This window comes from Ambystoma mexicanum, chromosome 2p, assembly GCF_040938575.1.
Source record: "Ambystoma mexicanum isolate Mex_15411 chromosome 2p, UKY_AmexF1_1, whole genome shotgun sequence".
NCBI lineage: Eukaryota > Metazoa > Chordata > Amphibia > Caudata > Ambystomatidae > Ambystoma > Ambystoma mexicanum.
In genome coordinates, this window is record NC_090923.1 from 1,078,009,296 (window position 1) to 1,078,022,640 (window position 13,345).

Here is a 13,345-nt window from a genome sequence, read left to right on the forward strand (position 1 = left end):
TTACAAATTTCGAACGGGTGGCTAGAAACTCACAGTGGCCGGTGGAGAAATGGGGGCACTTCATAGCTCCTTTGCTAACAGGCTCAATGCAAGGGGCTTACCAGGCGGAAAACCCTAACAGAGACACAAGTTACGCGGACATAAAAAGAACCATCCTAGAAAGGATGGGGGTGGATGAGGAGACATATCGTCAGAAACTACAGGAAACCAAACTCCGCAGTGGGGAAACTCTGAGGCAACTGTACTATCGGGTACACAATTTAACCGAAAAATGGTTAAAACCAGCCAATTGCACTATACCTGAAATCATGGACAAAGTGAAGTTGGAGCAGTTTGTGGATGCACTTCCAAGCAATATGCAACGATGGGTCCGACAACACCATCGACCCACTCTCACTAAAGCCATAGACATTGCCACAATATTCCAAAAAGCAGGTGGAGCCAGGATAAATCCTGTGGAAGGAGGAAACAAACTATTACTTCCTAGACCCACGAATTTGGGAGATGTAAAGCCAACCAAGGTAGATCCCAGAGGTTCGACATGGCCCATCACCAGCAGGCAATCCCAGTGTTATGATTGTGGGGAGTGGGGACATATCGCCCGGTTTTGCCCAAGGAAGAACAAAACAGAACCTATGGAGATTGGTTGTATACAGAACCGGGAGTTTAGAAGGAGAAGAGAGCCCTATACAGTGTAAGTTCGAGTGGACGGTGTACCACGACAAGGCCTGGTCGACAGTGGAAGCGAGCAAACCGCCATCAGACCAGAAGTAAGTGTCTTGGGAAAAAAAGGGAAGCAAAATATTTCGGTGAAATGTCTGCATGGGGATGTAAAGTCCTACCCTTCCAAAGAAGTAAACAGAGGTTAACAGGGTTCACACACCAATGGAGGTAGCCATCATGCCTCATATACCTGCTCCTGTGTTAATAGGGACTGACCTGCCCAACTTTGACGACTGTGTTAGAGAAAAGGAATGGTTAAGAAGAGCTCCTTTCTCAGAAACTGATATTGAAGGGAATAGTGAGAGAATACCAAGGAAAACCAGAAGAGAGGTGAGGGAAGAGAAACGGAGATGGGTGGAGAGTTTCAGTGGACTCGTAGATTGGATTCCTGAAGATAAAAGAGTCTCTTTTAGAAGCGAAACACTAACTGACCCAACTTTAAGGCACGACCTCGAGCCAGCAATAAAAGACCCAGAAAGTACAAGCAGTTATCCGAGGTTTAAAGTACAGCGAGGACTTCTATACCGGGTTACCAAAAAGCCTGATGAACAGGAGATGGAGCAACTTCTGGTACACCTGAGTTTCAGAAAGGCTATACTGGGGATGGCTCATGATCACCAGACGGGCGGTCACATGGCCAGAGAGAAAACCCTAGAGAAAATCTTGAAGCGGTTTTACTGGCCAGGGGTTTATAGGGAAGTGGCAAAGTACTGTGATGAATGCCCCACATGCCAAATATCAAACCCAAACAAACCAAGTCGTGCCCCATTAGTACCTATGCCATTAATCAAAGAACCATTTTTTAGGATTGGCATGGATGTAGTAGGTCCACTGAAACCCAGTAGTCATGGATACCAATATCTATTAGTAGTGGTGGACTATGCTACAAGATATCCAGAAGCTTTTCCTATGAGAGGAACAAGTACCATCCAAGTATGCAACCAATTGATTCCGTTCTTTGCCAGGGTAGGAATACCATCAGAAATAGTAACGGATCAAGGTCGAAATTGTGTATCAGGAGTGATGAGAAGAATATGTCAACAGCTTCAAATAAAGCAAATCCGTACGTCTGTCTACCATCCTAAACCGATGGTTTAGTAGAGCGTTAATACAAGACCATTAAGCTAATGCTTAAGAAGGTAACGGCACCCACCGGAAAGAATTGGGACAGGGCAGTACCCTGGGTCCTAATGGTATTAAGGGATACTCCACAATCTTCAACATGTTTTTCACCCTTTGAATTATTGTTTGGACATCAACCGAAAACAATACTGGATATTGCCAAACAAGAGTGGGAAGGTCAAGAGGATCCTGCCACCCTAACAGACTATGTGATCGAACTACAGGATAATTTAACTAGGATGAGGGAGCTGGCACAAACCAACCTGGGAAGATCCCAGTTGACCCAAGAAAAATATTACAATCGGAAAACCAGAGTTCGACAGTTTAAAATAGGTGACCAGGTGTTAGTATTATTGCCCAAAAGCCAGAACAAAATGTTGGCCCAATGGAGGGGGCCATATAAAATAAAGGCAATATTAGGTCCAGTAAATTACTTGGTGGATCAACCCGATCGAAAGGAAAAAACACAGAATTACCACGTAAACTTGCTGAAGGAATGGAAGACCACGGACAAAGCCATACAGGTAGTCACAAGAATGACCCAGGAACCTGCATTCAATTCAGTTCAGTGGGGAAAACAGCTCAAAACAGAAGAGAAAAGAGAATTAAAGGAAAACCTTGAGCCTTTAAGTAATGTGTTTTCCTTCTACCCAGGAAGAACACACATGGCAGAACACAAAATTGAAACAGAACCAGGACAGACCATAAGGATCCGTCCTTACCGATTGCCTGAGTCAAAAAGGAGTGCAGTGCAAGCAGAAGTGGAGGAGATGCTGAGGCTGGGGGTAATTGAACCATCATGTAGCCACTGGTCATCCCCTATTATTCTGGTCCCAAAACCGGATTGGATTATACGCTTTTGTATGGACTACAGACAATTGAATTCCATCTCTACATACCAAGCCTACCTCATGCCCCATATTGACGAATTTATTGAACAGTTAGGCACTGCTAAATACATTAGTACCATTGATCTGACAAAGGGCTATTGGCAGATTCCGTTAAGGACTGAAGATAAAATCAAAACCGCTTTTTCTACCCTTTCCGGTCTATATCAATTTACTGTACTACCATTTGGTTTACATGGAGCCCCTGCAACTTTTCAATCACTGATGAATCAGGTTCTCGCTCCTCATAAAGGATACAGTGCAGCCTACCTGGATGACATAGTTGTATACAGTAAAAACTGGAAGGATCATCTGAGTCAACTATCATCCATAATAAAATCATTGCAATCAGCAGGTCTTAACATAAACCCAAAGAAAACTCTACTGGCCACCAATCAGACTCGATACCTGGGATATCTGGTCGGGGACGGGGTTATACGACCCCAGTTGGACAAAATTGAAGCAATAGGGAAACTGCCTATGCCCAGCAATAAGAAACAGGTCAGAGCCTTTTTAGGCTTTATTGGATATTATCGGCGCTTCATCCCTTTGTTTTCTTCCATTGCCAGCCCATTGACGGATGCTCTCAAATCATCCTACAAAGGCAACCTGCTTAAAGATGAAGAAGCCTGTAAAGCCTTTACAGAGCCAAAACCGATAATATCAACACAACCTGTTCTACGGTGTCCCAATTTCCAAGAAAGGTTTTTTGTGCAATCAGATGCATCAGGAATAGGAATAGGGGCTGTATTATCACAAGGTAGTGAAACTGATCTACGGCCAGTGGCCTTTATTAGTCGTAAGCTTTTACCACATGAGGTGGTATATTCGACCATTGAGAAAGAGTGTGTAGCTATCAAATGGGCCATTGAGACACTCATATATTACCTCGCTGGAAGAAAGTTTACAGTTTTTACAGATCATGCTCCCCTCCAATGGTTGGCCACGCACAAGGACTCAAACCAACGAGTATTGAGATGGTTCTTGACCCTACAGGAATTTTGTTTTGAAACAGTGCACCAACCAGCGGCTTTCCAATTAGTTCTGGATTACCTATCCAGAAATTCTGAACAGCCCGATCGGCTGGAGGCTTCGGGGGGTGTATGTAACAGTCAAGAGGGTCAGTTATACCACGGAGGGGCCCGAGACCCAGAGACCCACTTGGTTGGGGAATGGTGGGGTCAGGAGATATCTAATCCAGGTGACGCACAGACTGGGAAAGGTAATATGGAACTCCAGGACGGACACAAAAGAGTCGGAACGCAGCCTTTCTGCGAAGTAGCAGAGACGCCGATGTTCGACTCTTGCGGCTGTCTGAAAGACAAGGAACCTCCGGGTGGACACACGAGAGTCAGAACGTCACACTCATGCGAATTAGAAGAGAAGCCGACGTTCGACTCTGACAGCCGACAGAGAAGTCAAGGAACCGTGAGCAGGGAGAGACGGGGCTGCTGCGGCATGAGGAACCTGCGGGTGCTCGGCAGTTGTAACCCACATGAGAACCGCGGAGCCGCGGATTATGAAAATCAGCGTGGTAACAACATAATAGGGCAGGACAAAAACACGAGACTCCCAGAGACCCACAAAAACTCTTCCAGGAATGAACTAAGAACTTACCTGGTCAGAGATGACTGGGACAGGGAGCGGGTGGAGGTCGAGGTCGAAGACAGCTTGCAATGCCTTAAGGGAAAAGGGGGCGGGGCTTGGGAGAGTTTATATAGACTGGAGGAGGAAGTGAACACTGATTGGCCTGTTAAACTCCACCTATATAAAGACAACGCTGGAAGGCGAGAGTGTGTTAATTCTTGGTTTTGTTGCAGATCGAACCAGACAGGACATAAGGAGCTGCTGAAGGCTGGTGGGCGTATGAGGACTAGGAGGAGAAGCCTTGCCAGAAGTCCTTACCACATTCCCTGCAAGGATCAGAGAAGAAGCCTAAGCACAGAGAAAGGACATTACAGCAAATTTTGATTAAAGCTTATTTTTCTTTTTATCCTTTTTGAAATAGTCTGAATAAAGACCCATTTTAATTTCCATCAAGCCGCCTGGCTGTCTCATTGTCACAATCACCAAAAGTGATGTATTCACCATCTATTCCATTGATCTCGTACATCCACATCACCATACTATAATACATTCATACATACATGTTCACATGTTGTTATCACTTGCAAGAGTATACTCACAAGCGTGTTGTTCACTCGAGTTTCCTCCGTTACGAAGCTGGCCTGTCTTTCTCTCTGGAGGCACGCCCTGTTTCAGTGAGCTGAGAGGATTTCTTTTAAAAAAGGCTTCTACTAAAACCGCTCAGGATACACGTGTTTTTTTGATTTGGGGGACAGGTCTATGTAGATGGCCGTTACTCCTGGTTACTGGCCTGGGCTTTGCAAAGTACAGTGGGCAAAACTAAGGTCACGCCCAAGGTATGCCCTAATTACAGGGTTACCCCTCAATTATACAGGTACCCCTAATCACGCTCACAGCAGAGTAAAGTACGCCCCTCTAGGGAAGTAAGGCCAAGTGTCTATCTTGCAAGGATAACAAATGTATTCTTTACAGAGTTGAGGGTAGGAGCAAAGAACTCTGCTGCATGAATGGTCTGTCCCTCAACAGTTCCTATCTCCTGCAAACTGGAGCCAGACAGGATCTTATATACTCTTAACTTGTTGTAGTGGCATCTCTGGATATGGGCGTGGCTTTATCCCAACTTGTCCTGCTACCATACAAGGGATACTCCAGTCTTCCTTCCTTCATGGCCGGCGATGTCTGTTTTAGGACATGCTACTTTACATATTGCTAGTCTATGCAAAAATACACTGTAGCTTCATTTGGCTACCTATGACTATTTAATGTACAAAAACATTTTCCAATCATTCTCTCCATTCCTCATTCACCATCCTCATATTTATATCTGGTCCTGTAATTTCTGTTAACCCTAGTTTCATAATTACGTATGTTGTGCATGAGTATATTTAAATCCCATTTTAGCATGTATGGGCTTTTGACAGACAGCAGACAACTGGTGAGCCACATTGCTAGAGCTGGCCTCAGTGACACAACACTGCATGAGCTTTGCGATCCATTTTTACCGCAGGCCACATTCCTTTTGGCAGAGAGCCTGTTTCTATCGTGCTTTGAGAAAAACTAAATCGGATTTTACACATTTATTCAGCTAATAGTTATTTGTACCTTATATTGAAATAACTGCCTTCTTTAAGTGTCCGCCCATGTCTGTGTATATATGATTATATTTGCATGAAAAAGCTTCCTCTTTGCACCTCTTCCCCCCTGGTCTCTTTGTAGTGCCTACAAACACTCAAAATAAGTCATGCCTAATTCTAAAGCGCTTGGGAATGAAGGAAGGTGCTAGCTCCTTCCCAACACAACTCAGTGGCAGTGCAACTTATAACAGAGCCCTTTAATTACCCTTATCTGATGATTAACAGTTAGTCTTCCATCAACATGCACCCTTCCCGGAAAAAAGTGGATAGAAATGCTGGAAAAGTAGCATCAAATGGAAGCAACAATTAAGTTGATCTACACCAATTGTCCTGCTTAGTTACTTCCACTAAACATCCCATTTTACGCTTAGAGAGCCCATCTAAGAATACGATGAGTCATCATCCCTAATGGTACAGCCTACCTAAATGTCAGACCTTTTCCATAAACAAAGGAATGGCTAAATGGAAGGAACCAGCCTGTTCAGAATTTTGGTTAATCTCTGTCTTGCGAGAACAGGGGAGCTTTTTAAATGCAGGATTGCAATTAAATTAAACGAAAACAAAGAGTGATCATTATCTGTGTCAAGTTCTTAGTGTTCCTGGCCAGAAGTGCAACATGCTAGAGTGTGACAATGCAACCATAGGGAAGATCTGGAAGGGATTAGGACAACTGCAATTCTCAGCTGGGGCAAGAAGCGAGAACATAACACTCTTGGAGGAGAGCTGTAAAAGAAAGGGCAGGTTGGTTTAGAAACATTTACTTCTACCATCTGCCTCTCATAAATCATATGTATTCAATATAAATGATGCTCATTTACCAGTGAAAGGGTGTCACAAGGTGCCATCTGCCTCCACAGGAGTAGACAGCCATCCTTTGTTTGAAGAAGGTTTGTGATGGACTTGGTTTAACCACAAGGGCCCTGAGAGGTACCATGAATGAACCACCAGTGTCATATTGTATAAATGTCCTGTGGGTCAGTGATTACTTATTAGGAAATGAGCAGAATGCTCCTTCTGTTGTTATTTCCCCCTCATGTTTGTTGTTGTTTGCAGTTTTCCATATCACAGATTTCGCAGCACTAGGCAAACCTGTGAAATGTTGCAGGCCCAGGATCTGGAAGTGCTGACACAGTGGTGTCACATAGTCACCTAGGGAATCAATATCAAATTCGGTGGAAATGGTGCTGAGAAGGCCATACTGTTGCCTCTGCACCGCTTGTCCTTCCAGACTCTTTGTATACCACATGGAGTGCATTTTACTTACCTTACAACACTTAGTGTGTGATATCTGGTGGGCGGTGCATTTCTTCCAGTGCTTCATCTTGCCTTGGGCCCCCATCCCCCACCTGGGGTAATGGTGGCAGCCCCTCCTAACTTGCATGATGGGTTTGGATGCTTGGTCTCAAAGTTTCTTCTCTATGGGTATAGACTGCAGTGCAGGAATTACGAGGCTATGATCAGCTGATGTATCTAGTGTTGTGAAAGGAGGCAGTCACAGACTCTTTGCTCCACAGTTATCAATTGAAAGGTGGCTGGGGAGTTGAGAGAGAATGGACATGGGGTGTGATGCAACAGAGAAAGGAGTCAACAGCAGAGTGGTGGTATCCTAAAGCGAACAAGTAAGTAAAACAAAAAGGCCGGCCTAGATTGCCAATTAAGGAAAGACTGGGCCACGCTGGACGTCCGTTGGATCAGGAAGAAATATACAGGAAAGTTGGAAAGGAATGGGTATCGCATTCGTTCATTGGGGTCGACACCGTTTAAATATTTGGGAAAAAGCGAGGAGTTTGGATGTTGCTGAGTTGTGGTTAAGTTGCAAGTTGTTTTGAGTATTTCTTAAATGATCCAGAGTCAGCTTGGAATGGTAAGGCGATGGGTGAGTTGGGGTCTGTAGAGGCCATTAGTTCTTAGGAATCCAACTAACTAATCGCCAAGACTTTTAAACCGTGCTTAATTTGTAAAAGAAATAAGTGCCAGGGCCCAAATACTTTCTAGAGCACTTGGGAAACATTAGGCGGGCTACTCCCGGCCCACTGCTGCCAACACCCATGATTGTTTCTCCACAGTGCCTGCATATTAAGGGTTGACGCTGCAACTCCCACTGGCTATTTTGTAGTGCCTAGCCACTGGCTATTTTGGGTGATGGATGCACTAGCCAGAACGGATGTTCAATTTGCCAGATGCCAAACAACATAAAATAAAATAACATACTTGTTTAAGGCAAATGTTTAAGTGCTTCTTTAAACACATCATCATTGTTAACATTTTGCTCAGATTATATAGGCGGCAGTTGGAAAATGGTGAACCTTTATTCACAGAAAAAATGAGCAAACCTGCTTTGCTACTAAGTTTAATTGATAGACAAAATGATCACTGAACTGTTAAACATTTCTGTGAAATACTGCAGTAAAACTTTTGTATATAGGTTTACATTCGTGAAAGGCACTCCTCTTAGGCAGTGGCTTTTTCACCGGACTTTCTCCTGTGTTGGTGCTGCTGGCTGGTGACTGTCCTTTTGTTGCCAACCCACGCTAACGTTGTAGTGTTGCTGCAGATTGCAGAAGTGGAGGAGCTCCAATGTTATGCAGGAGGACTGGAGAGGTGTGTTTGGCCGTGGCCAGCACAAGCGCCCAGCAATGTCACCTTCCAACTCATCGTTATCCATGAAAATGGATAACTACCTCTCTGCTGTCTACGTGGGTCATCAAGTTCATGAATAACGATGCGCTGACACAGGATGAAAAGAATGCGGCCAGTGCACACTGTTGTTGCTTGTTTTGTGACAACTGCTGAATGAGTTTTAATAATAATGTTGCCAAAACACATCATCATAAATCAAATAAGTGCCGGGGCTCAGAAATAAGTCCGGGGCTGAGCCCTGGCAAACACCCCCACAAATGAAGCATTGCTTTTAAGTCTAAAATGAAGTGTGATAAATTCCCATGACTGATTTTGGGGATCGCCAAGATGGTGAGTTGGGACTCCATACCACTTTGAGCCATTGGAAATTGGTCCTGTTGTGTTCTGGAGAGGATCTCTGGGCAGGGGACAATCATAGTGCCTCCCCACGCGCCACTCTTGCAGGCCTTGACTCTTCCCTACTGTATTAGCCTCATAAGGCAGGACAGCCCTCAAAGCGTAAACTTGACCCCACCTCTTGTGAGATCTTGCAGGACAATATGTAACCCCTCCAAACGTGAGGGAGGCTAACGCTCCCTCTCAGCAGACTTTAAGCTCCAACGTGGAAATAAACGGATTCTTCCTTGCCAAGGACGAGATAACTCGTCCTTGGGATTACCTCCCCAGTGCCAAGGACAAGATAGCTCGTCCTTGGCACTTAAGGGGTTAATGAAGGAGAAAATGTTAGAAGGCTTTGAATGGTGAAATACCAAAATCACCAAAAAAGGCCTTGGCATGGGGGGGGGGGAACCCATGGCAGTTAAAAGGTTAAGTGAACATATTTCCCTTCAGTCGGCAATGATAGCTTGTGTTTAGATACAGTTCCAGCCTCAGAGGATATATCAAAGAAGCTATTTCACTAGGTTTACTGGATTCATGGTGAACGTCACTGCTAGGCGGTACAATGTTACATATCTGCGACTTCCGGAGCACTGACAATTGATTGCGAAAAGCAAAGTTACAGAAGCATTGTTGCCTGGCAAGAGATTCTCATGCCAGGGGTACAATGTTTCCATTTCACTGAGCATACAAAGGAAAATCAGAAATACAGTGTTTTCCAGGGTCACCCGATGTATTTACGGCACTTAATTCACATACTGGAAATCAAAGAGCCTCAGCACAGGCAGAATCAGGGAAGGTCCAGGGAGGAGCACTAGTACTCAGGCTGGCGAATAGGCCATGTATATGCTTGCACCAGCCCTTTGAGCCCAAACTAGCCCCAGATAGGTACTCTCGGGGACAACCACCAAGACCAGCTCACACCCTATTACCAGACCCAGGTGCAGGCCTGCACTTTAAGTCCCAACCTGGTGCAGGGTGAACACAGTCTAAAAATACTAAGTCCAGTTGCTCAGAGTGGGTTACAGGGAGACGAGGTTCATGTTTGGAGATAGCTGGGAAATGGGGAGCGGTTGTAGGAGTAGAATCTGGTGAGATGTAGTAGAGTGGAGAGCTGGCAGCAGTGGAGATTAAGAGATGGTATTGAAAGCTAAGCAGGTCTAGGAGAAGGTGGTAACATCAGATGTTAAGACTAAACAGGAGAAGGTGGTGAGTGTTTAACTTGAAGGAGAAGGTGCTAACAGTCGAGGGAAGGAGAAAACAGGAGGAAGTGGTGAGAGCTCAATGACTAAAAGAGGAGGTGGTAGCACCAAAAGGATGGCAGTTGCAGAAGGAGACAATAACATCAGGATAGGGAAGTGGAAGTCAAGAGGAGGTGGTGAGAATCTGAGTGCATGAGGAGGTGGATAAGTCCAAGGGGAAAGAGGAAGGGATACAATCACAGGCCGGAAATGACCCAGGAGGTAACATCGGGGAGGGGGGTTTGGTCTGGAGTATGTGGAAGATGGAACACTCAAGGTGTGGGTGGTAGTGAAGGTAGTGCAGAAGTAGGTTGGAAGTGGGACATCAATGGGAAATACCATGTAGGTAGTGGTCGAAGTGTACGAAAAGAACTAGTAGAACTATGTTCCCTGCGGGCCTGCCCTGCTCCTTACAAACCCCATCACCATGCCCAAAGCAAACCCCCAAACAAACACACCTGGTGTTTAAGGAAATGTTCAGTGCAGTGCGCTGAAGTGCAAGTTTAAACTTCTTTCTACACTTTTATTTTAAAAGTAAACCATTCTGGAACGGTTTCTTTATAAAATAAAAGTATAGGAACAGTGAAAAGGTAGAGGTGCACCACTCCCAACTGCTCCTGCCTACTTCAACCACTGCATGTAGGAGAGGAGTCAGTAGCAACAGTGGGCAAAGAGACCAGAGCAGACCAGATGGCAGCATCCCAAAAAGTGGAAGCAGAGATAAGAATATCAAGGAAGGACCTGGGTAGATAGAGAACCAACTCTTAGATAGCCAGATCAGGTAGGCTCTGGCGGGCCTCGCCAGTCAGAGGCAGCACCAGATAGTGGAAGGTGAATGAGACAGGGAGGTTGTTGTGAGATCAGAGAAGTGGGGAAAGTGAAAACAGAGGGGGGCACCGCCATGGGAACGCACCAAGGGTCCACTGGCCCACCTATGTATGAGACATTACAGCAAAGTGGATCTTGGGGTACAGGACCCCAGAAAGCCTGTCTCTAGGTTAGACTGATATGAAGGGTTTTGGTCGGAAGGGGTGAGGCAACCCCTATTGAACTGTACAAACTTAGCCAGAGCCCGGGAAGGCCTTTGAACACACAAACAGAAGAGCCATTGGACAAAGGGAGGTCTCTGAGGGTAAAGCTACTGATGCTGTCTAGAGTCATCCATCCTGGTCTTTGTTTTGCTTCAGAAGGCCCTGTTTTTACTTACGTTGGTCTTGCTTGTAACATTTTCCCTAATAAAAGATTGTCTCTTCTTTCTTATGCTACAGGTTTTGTATGTGTCCTTCACTACCCTTGTTCACTCTTGCCTGTGTGTTTTCTTGCTCTCTCTTGATGAGCACACTTGGCTACTTCCTCTCTCCCCTGACATGCCTGTTATTTCCACTATTGCAGATACTGGCCCAAGCATTGCCCAGCAGGTGATTCAGGTGGACAGAGACACCGTCCTGGTATCCTTTGATCGTAAGTGATTCTCCTCCATCCATCCACTCACCTCAGGTCTGTGATTCATGCGTCAACTCTTCTCTGGACAATCACTCACCAGCTTCCTTTCTTCCCTTTAGAATGTGTGAAAATGGTGAACCTTCACGGAGCCCCTAAAGGCAAACTGGCACCTGAACTTACCTTCAGCTTCTACATCGAGACTATTGGTGAGTGGACATGCAGCGCTTGCACTCTCTTTTTCTGGCAATCCTTCTGTAGTACTGCAGCATTGAACACTCCAACTTACTCCCCTGCTGCCTTACCTTGTCAAGCATTTAGGCTTTGGTAAGGCTGTGGGTTGAGCATTTTTTTGTTTATCAAGCTCCTATAGAGCATCTCATGCTTTTGTCCGGCTCTTGTAGTGAATCTCATGGTTTTGCCAAGCTCTTGTAGAGGATTGTGCTTGCTTTGTCAGGCCATGGTGAATTAACTTATTCTTATGTCAGATAGAGATCCCCATTATTTTATTGCAAAGAGTGGACGGTGGAGGTTCTCCCGCATCTCCAAGCATGTTCAGGGCAAGGGGTTGGATGGGGAGCAGGTCAAAAGTCTTTTCGACATATGCAGTCTTTTCCTTCTCTCTGACCAGACCAATATGAGGTGCTAATGATGATGTATCTGTTGTATCTGTTGTTCCTCTTTGTTACCAGTTTGCCTGCAGGACAGTGTACTTGCCTTCTGGAAACATGGGATGCAGGGACGAAGCATCCAAACTAATGAGGTATGTAGCCCTAGCTCTAAGAGGTGCTTTACTTCACAGGCTGCATTCTGCATAAATGGCTACACTAGCAGGAGCAGCTGCCTCCTATGATTTGTTTCTTTGTAAATTAAGAACGCTTGAAGAATAACATGCTCTTTATTTCTCCCCTTCTCGCCTCCATGTTCCATTCCATCTTTGTGTCTTTGTCGCCTCTTTTCCTCCCTCCGCCAATGTGCATTTCAGGTGACGCAAGAAATCACAGACAAGTCCAGAGTGTTTAGAGTTCTAGGTGCAAACCGGTAAGTTTCCAAATCCCAGACTGCGTTTCTAGCTCAGCTCTACCTAGGGGCAAGGGTGTCACAAATCGGAAGTGCCCATTGACAGTAGTGTCCTGTGGCCGGACCTTTCCCTTGAAAGTGTACTAGAGACCTGGAGACCTCCATGACAAAACCCCAAGGAAAGCATGATTCTCTTGGGTAATAATGGTGTCAAATAGGATTCCTAGACAGGAGGAAATGCATCCACAAAGCAGTCACAGTGGAATTTCGATTTTGGAGATTCTGCAGTCTATTTTCAGGGACCCCTAAACTTTTTACTTGTTCCCTCTTTTTTTTAAAGTATCTCTGACTGTTTTTTGTGGACAGATGGGCGTCTACTGAAGTCCCCCTACAACATCTTTTTAAATTGGGCTATTAGGTGGTACTTGCGCCACCTATAAGCCATAACTATTGCATTAGAGTACAGATAGGGAGAAATTACCTATGAGGATGGACACATAGCTTGTAGGTGTTGTTTGGTTATTTGACCACCCATTGCCCACCCATTGACTGCCCATGGCCATGCAAATCCCTATGGCCGTTCCCACCCAGTTCCTGCCACTTCTCGCCCAAACTACCTCCTCATGGGAATTCTTTGAGCTTGCCTTAACCAAGCCTTGCCATGAAACCTTGC

General features: G+C 45.2%; 1 protein-coding gene across 2 annotated transcripts in view; it reads left to right on the top strand.

Moving 5' to 3' along the window:
• The window catches only part of MAP4K2 (mitogen-activated protein kinase kinase kinase kinase 2), a 1,208,607-nt gene that overhangs the window by 1,074,870 nt on the left and 120,392 nt on the right, over nt 1-13,345 (top strand). For both annotated transcript variants that reach the window (XM_069645028.1, XM_069645029.1), the window contains 4 exons: nt 11,605-11,673; nt 11,775-11,861; nt 12,345-12,415; nt 12,638-12,693. In XM_069645028.1, coding sequence (XP_069501129.1) covers nt 11,605-11,673; nt 11,775-11,861; nt 12,345-12,415; nt 12,638-12,693 — 283 coding nt within the window. The remainder of the gene's footprint in view (nt 1-11,604; nt 11,674-11,774; nt 11,862-12,344; nt 12,416-12,637; nt 12,694-13,345) is intronic.